The sequence below is a fragment of the Loxodonta africana genome, chromosome 16 (genome assembly GCF_030014295.1).
Source record: "Loxodonta africana isolate mLoxAfr1 chromosome 16, mLoxAfr1.hap2, whole genome shotgun sequence".
NCBI classification, from domain to species: domain Eukaryota; kingdom Metazoa; phylum Chordata; class Mammalia; order Proboscidea; family Elephantidae; genus Loxodonta; species Loxodonta africana.
In genome coordinates this window covers 57,438,698-57,452,972 of record NC_087357.1, presented here as the reverse complement: position 1 = coordinate 57,452,972, position 14,275 = coordinate 57,438,698, and the positions used below count along the sequence as shown (strand labels likewise).

General features: G+C 38.9%; 1 protein-coding gene across 1 annotated transcript in view; it reads left to right on the top strand.

The window, feature by feature from the left end:
• CCDC6 (coiled-coil domain containing 6) overlaps positions 1-14,275 on the top strand; it is a 125,162-nt gene that overhangs the window by 57,468 nt on the left and 53,419 nt on the right. Inside the window, exon 2 of the mRNA XM_003409276.4 lies at positions 4,180-4,329. Coding sequence (XP_003409324.1) covers positions 4,180-4,329 — 150 coding nt within the window. The remainder of the gene's footprint in view (positions 1-4,179; positions 4,330-14,275) is intronic.

Here is a 14,275-nt window from a genome sequence, read left to right as displayed (position 1 = left end):
AACATATTGATCATGAAAACAGAATGACTAATTCTTTGATTTCCCCAGTCTTCAGTTCTGCAAACGTATCCAAAACACTAATAACAGATTTCTTCCTTCAATGAGTTCCTAATTTTTTTTTCCCACATTTTCTTTGTTGATGAGAGCTCGCAGTGAATCTTGATGCATTTGTTTAGTATTTGAAAGGCAGCTTTATTTTTGAATTTGGGTGTATTTAGGTATTGGGTGATTTTCAAGCACTTCAAATAAAAAGGAAACTATCCTGATCATCAAACCTGATGATACAGCTTCATAAGGCAGCCTATTTTATTTCCCCTCTGTCCACCCACTGTCTGCTCCCAGTCTGTCCCCCTCATAGTACGTACAAACGGTGGCTGGGGCTTGCGTCTTTGCTACCTGGCTGTGTGTACTTGGCTCCTGGCTTCTTTTGGGGGAATAAAATGGGAAGGTAATTTGTTTTGCAGCTCAAGTAGAAAACCAGGACTAAGACTAAGATTGAGATAGTACACAGAACATGGGGAGAAGGCAGCAGGGTGGATCAGCCAAAATGGATGCTTAATCCTTGTCTGTGATACGTGGCTTATTCTCTGAGAGTCAAGGTCTTATGCATGTTGTCAGAAGGGCGAGCTGGGTTTTATGTATTGGGGACTGGGAATCTTACTTTTCTGGATGGTTTTCTCTGAGCTTTCAGTTTCTGTGGGGGGCAGAATAACATCCTCCCAGTGAGAACCAAGAAGTAGGAAAGACTTAGCTAAGGAGGCCTCTGGTAAGATCTGCATTGTGTTTCGCTACATTAGATAGGCCTTCACAGGCATCGTAACGGTTCCTGTTATTTATTTAGGGATCCTAAAAGTGGCATTTGCTGCTTGATGGGCTTTGCCAAGAAACAAGTGGCTATTCTGCAGTGATGAATAATGTTGTTTGCCAGTGCCTCAGCTGCCCACAGCTGTTGATGGGTCACTTACTTTGGGAAGCACTTTTTTTTTCTCTTTCTGCTGCATTCCCTGGGAAAAACACAACAAAGAAAAAAATGCTCTCTGAACTACCAACCCTCCCCACCCCCTGAAAAAAAACAAAAACAAACCAGTTGCGATTGAGTCAATTCCGACTCGTGGCGACCCCATGTGTGTAGAGTAGAACTGCACTCCACAGGATTGTCAGAGCTGTGGCCTTTAGGAAGTAGATGGCCAGGCTTTTCTTCCAAGCCGCCTTTGGGTGGGTTTGAACCACCAACCTTTTGGTTAGTAGTTGAGTGCTTAATTGTTTGTACCACCCAAAGACTCCTCCTTTGAACTAACCATAACCAATCAAACCCATTGCTATTGAGTTGATTCTCACTCATAGTGACGGTATAGGACAGAGTAGAACTCCCTATAGTGTTTCCAAGGCTGTAATATTTCCAGAAGCAGACTCCTGCAGAGCAGGTGAAGGGTTTGAACCCTTGACCTTTCAGTTAACAACTGAGTGCTTTACCACAGTGTTCCCAGGATTCTTTCCTTTGAGCTACAAACCCTGCAGATTTTCAGAGGTTTTTTTTTTCATTGAGATATAATTCACATACTGTAAAATTCACCCATTTAATATGTTTTTAATATAGTCACAAGGTTGTTTTAATTCCAGAACATTTTAATACCCCCAAAAGAAACCCCATACCCTTTAGCAGTCATCCCCAACCCTCCATCCACCCCAGCTTAGACAACCACTAATCTATTTCTTATCTCAGAGTTTTTTTAAAGAATATTACACTGAAATCTGTTGTCCGTGTAACTTAATGGTTAGATGAGGGTATTGGGGGTAGGAAGAAGGTAACTCTTAGGGTCCAGCCTCTTGTTTTCAATTTCTCATCTCTAGGCTCCTATGTAAGAGGGAAGGGAAGGTGGTAGTATGATCTTCTGTCTGGTTCCCTTTTACTGTTTACGATTAAATTTGCCGGTTGCCTAAAACATTAAATGTGTAATATGGGTAAGATGTTGAGTCTCGTTGATAATCAGGCCTTTTGCATGGATGGCAAACACCCTTTTGAATTCTAAATACAGAACCGACAGCAGAAGCAGTACAGTGGCTCTCGACCTTTCTTTTAGAGCAATCAACATTCAGATCATATAGAACTTGGTCAAAACCAGAAAAACAGGTAGCTTGAACAGATTGCAGGCTTGGATATATGTGTCAAGTATGCCCTCAGTAAATGCCTTGGATTCCTGCCCATTGCACTGGTATGAGAAATCTGGAGATCTTGAAGTTTATGCACTTTGAAGATGTGTCAAGATTAAAGGGGGAGGGAAAGTACCGATCTACAGCAGTTTCCCTTGACCTTGGTGGAAGCAGTAACGCATTGAAAAGTGCTAATGAAATGTGAAGTGTGTAAGGGAACCACGGGGGGATAGGGAGTGCTCACTTGATGTCCTTGGCTGGTAATAAAAATTAATTAGCTGAATGACATGTCCTTTGTTGCTCAACCCTCCCAGTCGATCCCAGACTGGTGTCTTAAAGAACTTGAGTACGAGGCCTTCTCCTGGCAAAGCTACCACCTTTCGTGTAGCAGTGTTTCTCAGTTTAAGATACATGTGTAGTCCTCTTTTGTAGAATTGCTTGGAAAGCACTTTCAGGGATTGGTGTACTTCCTCTAAGGCCACTGTAATTGAGAGCAGGGATTGTAGAATCCACAGAAACCATGGATATCAGGGTGTGGGTGTTGGGGGAGCTGGCGAATATGTACAGAAATCTGAAGCACCAGAGCTGGGAGTGGTTGTCAGACCTTTTTACAATAAAAGGTGGTAATTGCTTAACGCAGGTACCCTTTTCTCTCCTGCTCTTCCGACCCTCTTGTATTTTTATAAGTGACAGGTGATTGGAGGCTTGGGATTCATGTAACTCTCCCGCACTTGGCAGAAACACTGGAAATGCATTTTTTGGGATGAATGCATCAAAACGTTGCAGTTTAAAAAGTGCTTTGAATAGCATTGAGCCTATTTGAGACAAGTAAGCTCTTTGTGGAAAGATGAATTTCCTTCAAGGATTGTTAGATTTTTCTGTTTCTTCCGTTGAAGCATTTTGGGGGGGATCTACAGAAGAATATTTTCATCTCTACTGAATTATGTCAGACCTTCTTTCCTCCCATATTTTGAAAATTCAGTAATGCCTGTCCTGGTCCTTCTCCCCAAAAAACTCCCCGAAAGGAAAATAAAGTCAAAGATGAAACTCCTCCCATTCGGCCTTACCCTCCACCCCCTAGATTCCCACTATCTTGCAATAATGACTTTTTAGCCATTTGGTGTATTTCTTTCTGTTCAGTAGTCAATGAATATATAAATGTGCCCATGTGTCTCTGTACGCCTTTTCTAATGGCATATCCAAACCGTTTCAGTAACATCCTAAGTAAGTGACATGATGTTGCTTTTAAGTACGTTGAACTTCTCTATACCAGTCCCCTAAATATTTTAATTATAAACCTCTGTGCTGTATGTAGGGACATGCAGAAGGTTGTCACAAATCAGCGCACATACCGCAGAAGCGAACCAGTGTTCTGTATTCTGTTGGACTTGGGATTGCTGCTTAAAAACGACAGGATGGTCTTGGCTAATTTCTTTGAAGTATGACTTTAAGAATGACGCGCTGGTGGCTCAGTGGTAGAATTCTTACCTTCCACACGGGAGGTCTGGGTTCAGCTTCCAGCCAGTGCACCACATGCAGAGCCTCCACCTGTCTGCCAGTGGAGGCTTGTATGTTCCTATGATGCTGAACAGGTTTTAGCAGAGCTTCCAAAGAAAGACTAGGAAGAAAGGCCTGGTGATTCTACTTCTGAAAACCAGCCAGTGAAAACCCTGTGGAGCACAATGGTCTGATGATCCGCAACCTGTCATGAGGGTGGCATGTTGTGTTTGGGGTTGCCCTGAGTCAGGGGCCAACTCGATGGCAGCTAGCAACAATGTCCGTTTAAGAAGAGGATAGTACATAGCACAGGAGGGTCCTTTGCGATAGTAGTAACATTTGCTTTTATGGTTGCTGCTCAGCTCGTCTGGTTTGTGCTTCTTGGGATGTGCCGGTTCATAGTTAAAAATAGAGCTCTAATTAAAATGGGTACCCACTTTGAAACTAAAGAACTATATTTCAATTAGTGAATTTCCTATTTGCTTAACATGTGCTTTTGTTTTGTTCTCTCTTAATTTTTTTTTTAAACAGCAAGCCAGGGCTGAGCAAGAGGAAGAATTCATCAGTAACACTTTATTCAAGAAAATCCAAGCTTTACAGAAGGAGAAAGAAACCCTTGCAGTCAATTACGAGAAGGAAGAAGAGTTCCTCACTAATGAGCTCTCCAGAAAATTGATGCAGGTAAATTATCTTTTCTACCGTCTCATCTTCCCTGCCGAATTTTCCTCTCTAGGAAAGAAAAAAAGACTTGGATGGGGCACTTTGCTGGAAACATTTGCGATGAGGTTGCATCTCAGGTCCTTCGGAGGTTAAAAATACCCAGGTAAAGATGGTGGCAGTGTGGTAGTCAAGGCTGGGGTGTCGTAGCTCATCTTCTTAGGTAAGGTAAGACATTTTGTACCCGGAGTACTTCAGAAAATTGCTGATGAGTATGAAGCCTTATCCTAGGAGAAATTACATAATGCAGTCGGTAGCATTCTGGGAATAACGGAGTTTAACGTCAAATGCGAAGTTTCTTTCTCCTTTTATGTTGTGTCTATAATGAATTCACCATCAACCTTTTTGGCAGCCAGAGCTGAGTCATTTGTACTCAAATATGAGTACATGAAGTGAAATGTCACTTTCAGGGAGAAAAGAAGTATCCGTGATGGTTAAAATTACATACAACAAACCATGCTCAGATGAGGAATGTATCACTGAACAGATATTAGACTAATGTGTGATATTAAAAACTGATGACAGTGTTAATCTCTAATAGTATATGGAAAACACCACAGAAAACATACGGAATGATCTGGTCTCTGGGGTTCAGCGGCTCATTTCCCGCCCCCTCCCCCACCTTGCTAGTGAAATGCGAAAGTGCAACATGTTCAGGGGAGACAAGTGGGATATTTAGTTGTCATTCATTCTTTAGCATCGCATGTCCAAAATAGTGAGCAGGCATAAAACTAGCTAGCATCACTAAAAATTACATTCATTAATTTAGGTGAAATATTGTATTTTAGTGAGGTTATAAAAAGATATTTAAGTCTTTTTAAAAATTTTCCTAAATTTGTATCTTACCTCTCTACGTAGATGATCCTGTACTATTGTACAGCAAGCTTTGGTGTAAAAACACATATACAATGGGCCAGGCACTTTTACCCCTGTCTTTTTTTTAATTCTCACTTGTCTACCTAATTACTGGATAAAGATACTATTCTAGTTGTATTTAAAAAAAAAAAAGAAGAGAAATTGATTTGTATAGTAGTTCTTGAAATGTGTAGAATAAGGTGCCCAGGCATTGTTGTCTGTCAAATTTATGGCAAAGTTCCTGTGCTGAAACTTTTTGTTTATTCATGTGCGTTCTGATTTAGAGAGAAAATGAGGAGGGAGAAGGTTCGTTTGACCTTTGACTGTATCTCACCTTAGCAGCACTAGATGATTCATTCTATATGTTGCTTCTAACTATAGGGGTGCAATTATGGTTGGTTTTTCTTAGTGTGTACTCAGGTACCCTAATCTTTAACACTGCAAGAAACTTTTTTTTTTCTTTTTTTTCATTTTACATGGTTGTTAGTATTTTGAGTCTTTGACCAAAGTACATGGTAAAGCCATCAGAACCCAACCAGGTCATGCACATTTTCGCTCATCTTCAGCGGTAGAAGGTTGTGCAGTATATCATCATTTATTATCACAGCCTACCTACTTTCCAAGGACATTGATGTTTATCGAAATAAGATACTAAGTAAGAGTGAAAACAAAAGAGCTGTGAACAACAGAAAAGGAAGTTAACTATAGCAATACACTTGGCATAAGAAGGCTTGAGCTTAAAATTTAAACTCTGAGCGTCCTAGAAATAAAGCGATAACCTAGAGCAAGGTAGTGATTTTTTGCATAATTCTTGTATCTGAAATAATAGTTCTTCACTGAGTTGCTGTTGAGAGTGTTGGAAAAATTTGGAAACAAGTAGTGCTGATGGTTGTATGACATGATGAATGTAATTAATGTCACTGAATTGTACACATAAAAAATATTGAAATGGCAAATGTTTTGTTATATATATTTTTGCCACAATAAAGAAAAAAAGAGTTCTGGTTGGTCAGGAGGGGAAAAAAAAATCATATATTAAAAACCTAAAAAAAACTTTTTGGGGGGCTGGGGCAGATGTTTTTAAAGAGATGGAATAGTATATAAACCAAATAGCACAGTAAACTGTTTTTATTGAATATAAAATTAGTATGTAATGTTTGTATAGCACAAGTCTTCATGACGCCATGTCTTATTTTTGCCCTCAGTCAAGACAAAAGGTTTACTAGTTCAAAGGTATGATTCTGAGAAGACATGTTTGGGGAGCGCTAGTGAAAACCCTATTGGTGTAGTGGTTAAGTGCTATGGCTGCTAACCAAAGGGTTGGCAGTTTGAATCCACCAGGCACTCCTTGGAAACTCTATGGGGCAGTTCTACTCTATCCTATAGGGTCACTATGAGTTGGAATCGACTAGACGGCACTGGGTTTGGTTTTTATTTTGGTCAGATGGATTAGTAGACGGTTGATGACCTAACTTAAAGAATCTGAACAAATGGATGGTTAGCATGTCCTTGAGACAGTCCCTCCTGTATCCTGGCCTGGTGCGTAGGCTTTTGAAAGGAAATGGATAGCAGGTAGTGTGAGGTTAAGGTCTCTGGCAAATTCTATAGCTATGTTTATTCTCTGGCATTATAAGTGATCTTTTTAGGTACCAGTTAGTACAACATGCGATAAATACCTAAGAACCTGCCTTCTGTTGTTGACCAATTGGAGAGATCTCTCATAGCTGCAGGGGAAACGGCTGTTGGGTCCATGCTGTCCACTGGCCAGGCTTCCAAATATGTATTTCCTTAAGGGTTCTAACTGGTCCTTTGTTAAAGGCCCATATTTTCTGCCACACTGCATGGAGAGCTGACCTCCACCTGGAGGATTTTTAGAGTAATTGGTTCTAATAGACCTTTCCAACTATGTGATTAATGTGTCTCTCTAGGTGTTTGCTTGTGGATAGGTCCTTGTTCTGAAGAGCCTGAAAAGAGCAGCCATACTCCAGATTTTACTGAGAGACCAGTGAATGCATTGATTTCACCATGCAAGTGTTTAACGTTTTTTACAGAAAGACTGCAGAGGGGTTACTTTACAGAACAATTTTTGTTTTGTCACCGTGGCTTGTGTGTTATCTCTGATAGTGATTGGACAGTGCTTTTCTGCATATTTTAAAGGGATTATGTGATCCTGAGAGAAAATGAGATTATTGTTATGGAGAGGACTTCTCTCTTCCCAACTACTGTGATAAAACTGGTATCCAGTGCCATGAAAAACTAAGTCAGGATTATTTATGTGTAAATTAGAAGACGACAGGAAACTCCTTTGCCCCTTTAGAAGATCAAGATTGTGAAATAGCTTTAATGTCTACAGAAATGATAATTCTCACCAAAAGAAACAAAAACATACACATAAAAACAAGTGTAAAGCTTTTCTCCCTTGCTTTTGTATGTGTCCAATGGACAGACACAAAATTATATCTTCATTTTGAGGAAACACTTGTCTGAAAAATATATATCCTTCTGAGTCCAAACCAGGGAATTGATCACTGGCCAGTAAAACATTGTCCTAAAAAGAACCTCGTAGTACTTTTGGTAAGCCCAGCACAGGCCTGCGTTAGAACTTAAATTTAGCTCTGGATATCCTTGAAGAGAGTTTGTAACTTAATCATTATTTATAACTTAAAATTCACAAGAAATATTTTATGTGCAAAAGTCTTCAGAATTTATAAGGTTTATGTTAGATAAAAGTCTAAAAGACTGTTCTTTAAAATGTTAAAGTGATTGTGCTTGGGTGGTGAGTTTATAGGTTACATTAATTTTTCTTATGTCCCTTTCTTCTAATTTTCTAAAAGCAGTGTGAATTATTTTTATAGTTAGAAAATATCTTTATAAAAAGGAAATTTAAAAACCTGATGCCCTTTTTATCCTCCCCTTTTGAAATCTCCTTCTACATCACTGACTTTGAGAGCTGAGTCCTGCTGTCTTTGTTGCATCTGTTTGCTATGGAGAACAATGCACTGAAGGCCCCCCATAGTGCCAGGCTCACTTGCTGATGATAGAAGATTCTGGACTGTCCACATCATTAAGAACTAGTAAAATCAGCAAACACTGGACAAGAATAAGGAAGACTGAAGGAGAATTGATGCCTTCGAATTATGGTCTTGGCAAAGAATATTGAATATGCCGTGGACTTCCAGAAGAATGAACAAATCTGTCTTAGAAGTACAGCCAGAACGCTCCTTAGAAGTAAAGATGGCAAGCCTTCATCTCATGTACTTTGGGCATGTTATCAGGAGGGAGCAGTCCCTAGAGAAGAACATCATGCTTGGTAAAGTAGAGGGTCAGCCAAAGAGAGGAAGACCCTCATGAGATGGATTGACACAGTGGCTGCAACGATGGGCTCAAGCATAGCAATGATTGTGAGAATGGCACAAGACTGGGCAGTGTGGTACATAGGGTTGCTGTGAGTTGGAATCGACTAAACGGCACATAACAACGAGCAACAGCAGTGTGATTAGAATGCTCTAATGACTAGTTTGGAAACCCTGGTGGTGTAGTGGTTAAGTGCTATGGCTGCTAACCAAGAGGCTGGCACTTTGAATCTTCCAGGCGCTCCTTGGAAATTCTATTGGGCAGTTCTACCCTGTCCTGTAGGGTCGCTATGAGTCAGAATTGACTCGACAGCAGTGGGTGGGAGTGATTAATTTAGCTGTCTTGTCAGTCTTCTTTTGATTTACTGTACTGGCCCTCAGCTATACAACTTTTTTTTAAATTTCTGGTTTCTCTGGTAAGGCCTGATCACCACTGGCAACTAGAAGTCCTGCTGTTGCTGAGATTAATATGGTTTTAGCAATTGTGAATTTTCCCACCTGCATTTATGCATCAAGTTCACTTCCTGTTCTTTGGGGAGCCCTGTCAGCTCGTTTGTTTGTTGCCTACACTCTGCTCAACCAATATCCCCGCCAAAAGTTAATGAGTACTCTTTTTCTTACCCTGGAACAGAACTGAGATGAGAAGCTACTGGGTATTACATCTCCGAATGTTTTCAATCAAATCCAAATTTCAAATTTCAGACCTTAAAATAACAAATAGACCTGTAGCATTATACTTTGGATTCACATACTAAATTGGATCTGGTCCTCAGAAAATAATACCACCGTAGGTATTAGAAATTATTATACCGTATCCTCATGAAGGGGATACATTCTTATTGATAATGATAATTGAAAGTATGCAAGAATAAAAGTGTTTTGGATCTCTTTCCAAGTGGCATGGCTTATTTACTTATTTATTATCGACTCAGTCCCTGAGGTTAGGATGTCTCCTGAAATTAAAGTAGTTGAAGTTTCCTAGCTTCTGTGGAAAGATGATATATGGAGGAGAGGAAGGAAGTTGTGGGTAAAAACCACTGCTGAAGCTGCCACTACCAAATAATTTATAGCTGAGTGGTTCAGAAGAATATCATGCAACAGCTTTATTCTTCTCTTTCTGTTTACACAGGAATAAAACTAAGAGGAAGAATTTTAATAAGTCCTCAAATCTGCATGCTCCCCTGACAAAAGGCTTAAACTACGTCGTTCACCCTCTTTCTTTCCTCCTCCCAATTCTGGAGAAGTGGTTTCTCCTTCCAATACCATCTTACTGGATCCAGTTTTTGCTGGAGCTTATACTTCCCTAACCCTTAACCCTAGAAGGGGTGTGTTTCTGGGTATCCTGGCCTGTCTGCAGGTGAAAGAAGTACATCTGGACACTCCAGTCCCTTTTTCTCCAGCGTGTAGACCAGAATCAGAGGCTGTTTATTTTTCCCAAGTCACTAAGATGGCAATGTAATCATTTTGTTTGTGCAGGCAGCAAAATCAGATGTCAGGTGATGAATATGTATAAAACTCCGTTTAGTGAATTTGAAGGGCACCTAAACTAAGACCGCCATTGCATCCATTCTGATGAAGACTTGGTTCTCCCTGTGGTTGGGCAGAAGAGTCCTTGAAATGTGTTCTTCATTAATGTGGTTAGACCTGGGCTCTGTTGGGTTTTAGTTTTTCAGGGCTAGTAATACTGGTCAGAGAAATGTGCTATCTCATCATAGCTTACAAAATGGTTGGGCAGAGTTATTATTTTTTGTTATTTTTCTTTTTAACTCTCCAAGCCTCAGCTTCATCTGTTCATTGTTTCTTTTTACGGGGCAAAGGACTTGGATACTGCATTCACAGAACATCTGCAAAGAGCTCTTGGGCTGTTTTTAATGCGTTTTAAGTGCTGTAGCCACCAGTGGCCAATGTATAAGCCAGAATTCTCCTGTTAGTAGCACCCCAAAACTTTCTCAGTTCAACATAATTTGTACAATTTGCACAATAAACTCAAAGGAGTTCTTCAGTCCTGAGAAGTCACTGAGTTTCTTTTAAGGCATGCATGCATGTGTGTGTTTACGTTATGGCTAGATTTGATGTGCCAGCACAAATTCTCAAAAATGTAAGGGCTATAGGAAGGTCAAAGAAGTTTCCCTTGCTGACTTCTTTGACATAAAATGTGGGAAATGCTGGTAGAGGGAAAATAAAGGTAGAAATAATAAGATGCAGCTGGGGCGAGAAGTTGCTTTATTTTCCAGGGTGGATGGAAAGCACTGTTAAGTCTAGTTGAAAAGATAGATCTTGGCCCTACTGTAGATGAGCCTTAGCCATCACTGGAAATGCTTTTCGAATGACTTTAAAACTTTGTAGTTTTAACATTTGGTTATAAATACAAGTTGGTTTCATGGTTTGGTTCTTTTTTATTTTCAAAACAATTTACAGACAACCTAGTCAGCAATTACCTTAAAATACAGAATTATATCCCTTAAAATACAGAGTTATATCCTGCTGCTGTCTTCACCTTCTTTTTTTCCCTCTTTACTCATAAACTAAGAAAGATGATCCTTTTTTTTTTTAATTTCCAGTGATAACTTAGAATGAACTCTTTGAGCTAAACACTCTACTTCTCAGAAGAAGAAACTGGAGATATTTTAAAATGGATTTTCAATGCAGTAGTCTGACTCCAGAGCCTAAAGGACTTCTTTATCTATTTGTGGAGCATCTTGTTTTTAACCTTCTTCCTAAGCAGATTTCTCTAAAGGTGTTAATGCTTTTAGCCTCATCACGCTTTTGGAAATCTAGGAAACTCATATTTAGCCCTTTAGGTATTCTGAGTGTATGGGAAGCTTGATGTTGGACTGGAGCTATTTAATCAGAAGTAAAGGCCTGACTTTAGTTCTTGGTGTTGAGAATGCTGACAAGGAACTAAAATGAAATAAATAATTTCCTGGAAGGACCTAGTTATTTATTTTTTTTCCTTTACAGAAGTTATATATGTCTTCCCTTCTAGGAAATGACAGATTAGATAATTCAGACAAACCTTGCTTGAAGATAAATAAAAGCTAAACAGAATGCTTTTCAATTTTTATTAAAAACATTAAAGACTAACAAAGATGGTGAAGAACTGTCGGGCTCAGATCTGGGGGAGGCCGGGAATAAGAGAGGAGACACCAGTACCCATTGTTGCTTTTGTGCTGAGGGCATTTGCTATTCTTTAAGAAACAGCTAAGAAACTGAGTTGTGCTTTGGTAGTTTTGTGGGGCTAGGGTACAGAAATCAAAGCTTGGGCTAGCCAAAGGTAGGGATTCTGGTAAATCATCCCAACTTTAAACTGAAATCATAAGAGCCCCACCCTCAGAAATAGAGTGAACCGGTTTTGCATCATCTGAGTGAACATGAAGGTTTAAGTTTGGATTAAAGTACACCCGGATTTATGGTGGCTGGCAGAAATTTTTTTTTTTTTCTGGAGGAGGGTACTATTGTCCTAGGCTTCAAGTTTCTCCTACAAATAACTTCAAATACAAAGTCCAGCACACAGTAAAGGAGAGCCAGGCACATCAAAATATGGGATTCCATGAATATAAACCAGCAATAATAACAGAACAGAAAAGGACTTCACAGACACTTCAGGTATTTGATTATCAGGCATAGACAGTGAAAGCAACCATGCTTTTACTGTATTCAAAGAAACATAAGCCAAGCTTGAAAGCTTTGGCAGGAAACTGGAAACTGTATAGACATTCATATTTGAAAAATGATCAGAAAGTCTAGAACTGAAATACAGTAGCCCAAATTAAGAGCTGAATAGCAGGATAGATGCAGCTGAAGAGAAAACTTATAAACTGGAAAACATTTCAGAAGAAACTATCCAGAATGCAACCCAGTGAGTTAACAACATGCAAAATACAGAAGGATTAACGGACATGGAGGATACAGTGAAAGTTTTATGCTTTTCATTGGGGTTCCAGAAAGGAAGGACAAAGAATAGGATGAAAACAATATTTGAAAAGATAACAAGGAGGATTTCTGATGAAAGACGGCAATCCAAGAAACTTATTAAATCCCAACTAGGATATAAAAAAAAAAAAATTAAAGTGAACTTTCAAAATCCTGAAGACAAAAAGGAAAAATCTTTTAAGCAGCCAGAGGTGTATCTAAAAAAAAAAAAAAATTAAAGTAAACTTTCAAAATCCTGAAAACAAAAAGGAAAGATCTTTTAAGCAGCCAGAGTAAAAAGACATATCTTTAGAGGAATAATAAACTAATAGCTGATTTCTCAACAGAAAATGGAAGCCAGAAGACAGTGGAATAATATTGGTAAGGTGCTGAAAAGAAATCACTTTTAACATGATATTTTATATCCAGCAAGAATATTCTTCAAGAACAAAGCTAAAGATATTAAAAACAAAACAAAATTTACTATCTGTACCAGAATAAATTCTCAAAGATGTACTTCAAGTAGGTAGAAATTGATCTCAGATGGATGGTCAGAGATATAGGAAAGAATTAAGAACGTGATATTTTATATCTGTGTATGTGTAATTATATACATTATAATTTAGTTTAATTATAATTAAAAACAATAGCCTGTATGCTGGGAAGGGGAATTAATCACAGTTAGGATATTCTAAGGTTGTTGTGTGTCTAGATGGAGAATAAAATATTTATTTATGTTAAATTTTCATACAATCATGCTTGTAATTTCTGAGATAACCACTGAAAAATGAAAATGAAGTGTATAACTTTGAAATAATAAAGGGCAAAAAATTGAAGGATGATATAATCAATTCTTGAGAAGGTAAGAAAGACTGGAAAGCACAGAATAAGATGGATTTAAGTCTAAATATAGCAACCCAGAAGAAAAATGACTAAAGGCTTGACCAGGCTTTTCACCTAGGTGAATAGCCAAATGGTTAATAAATGAAAAAGTACACAAACTCACTAGTAATCAGGAAAGGGGAATTAAAACCACAACAAGAGACTACAAGGGAATTTTCATGCACTGCTAGTGGGAATGGAAATTGTTACAAATGTTTTGAAAACGATTTGGTGTTTCCAATAAACTGGGGCTCTCTGGTGGTGAGATGGTTATTAAGAGCTCAGGCTGCTAACCAAAAGATCGGCAGTTTGAATCCACCAGGTGCTCCTTCGAAACCCTATGGGGCAGTTCTACTCTGTCCTATAGGATTACTATGAGTCAAAATCCACCCAGTGTCACACAACAACAGCAACAGCGATAAAGCTGGAAATACTCATTCTCTTTGACCCAGGAGTTCCACATAATGTGTGCACACATGCACCAAATGTGTGCAGAGATTTTCATGGTGGCATTGCTCATAGTAGTCGAAACTAGAAATGGCCCATCACCATAGAGGGGATAAATTTGTGATACACTCATCCAGTGGGATATTATAAGGCAATAAAAGTCCCAACTACAGTTAGACTCAATCACAGATCAGTCTCACTAGTGCATTTAGCAGAAGAAGCTACACAAAAAAGAATATAAAACAAAGCAAAACTAATGTTTAGAAATAAACACATGGGGGTAAAATTTTTAGGAAAAATATGCAAGGAAGTAAATGCCATAAGAATTACGGTAGCAGTTATCTCTAGGAGAGCGGGAAGCTGTTCACAGGAAGGACATAGGAGGCTCTTTGGGGAGTGGGCAGTATTACATTGTGGGTGATAGTTATATATATGTAATTCTCCTTAAAACTTTTTGCTGT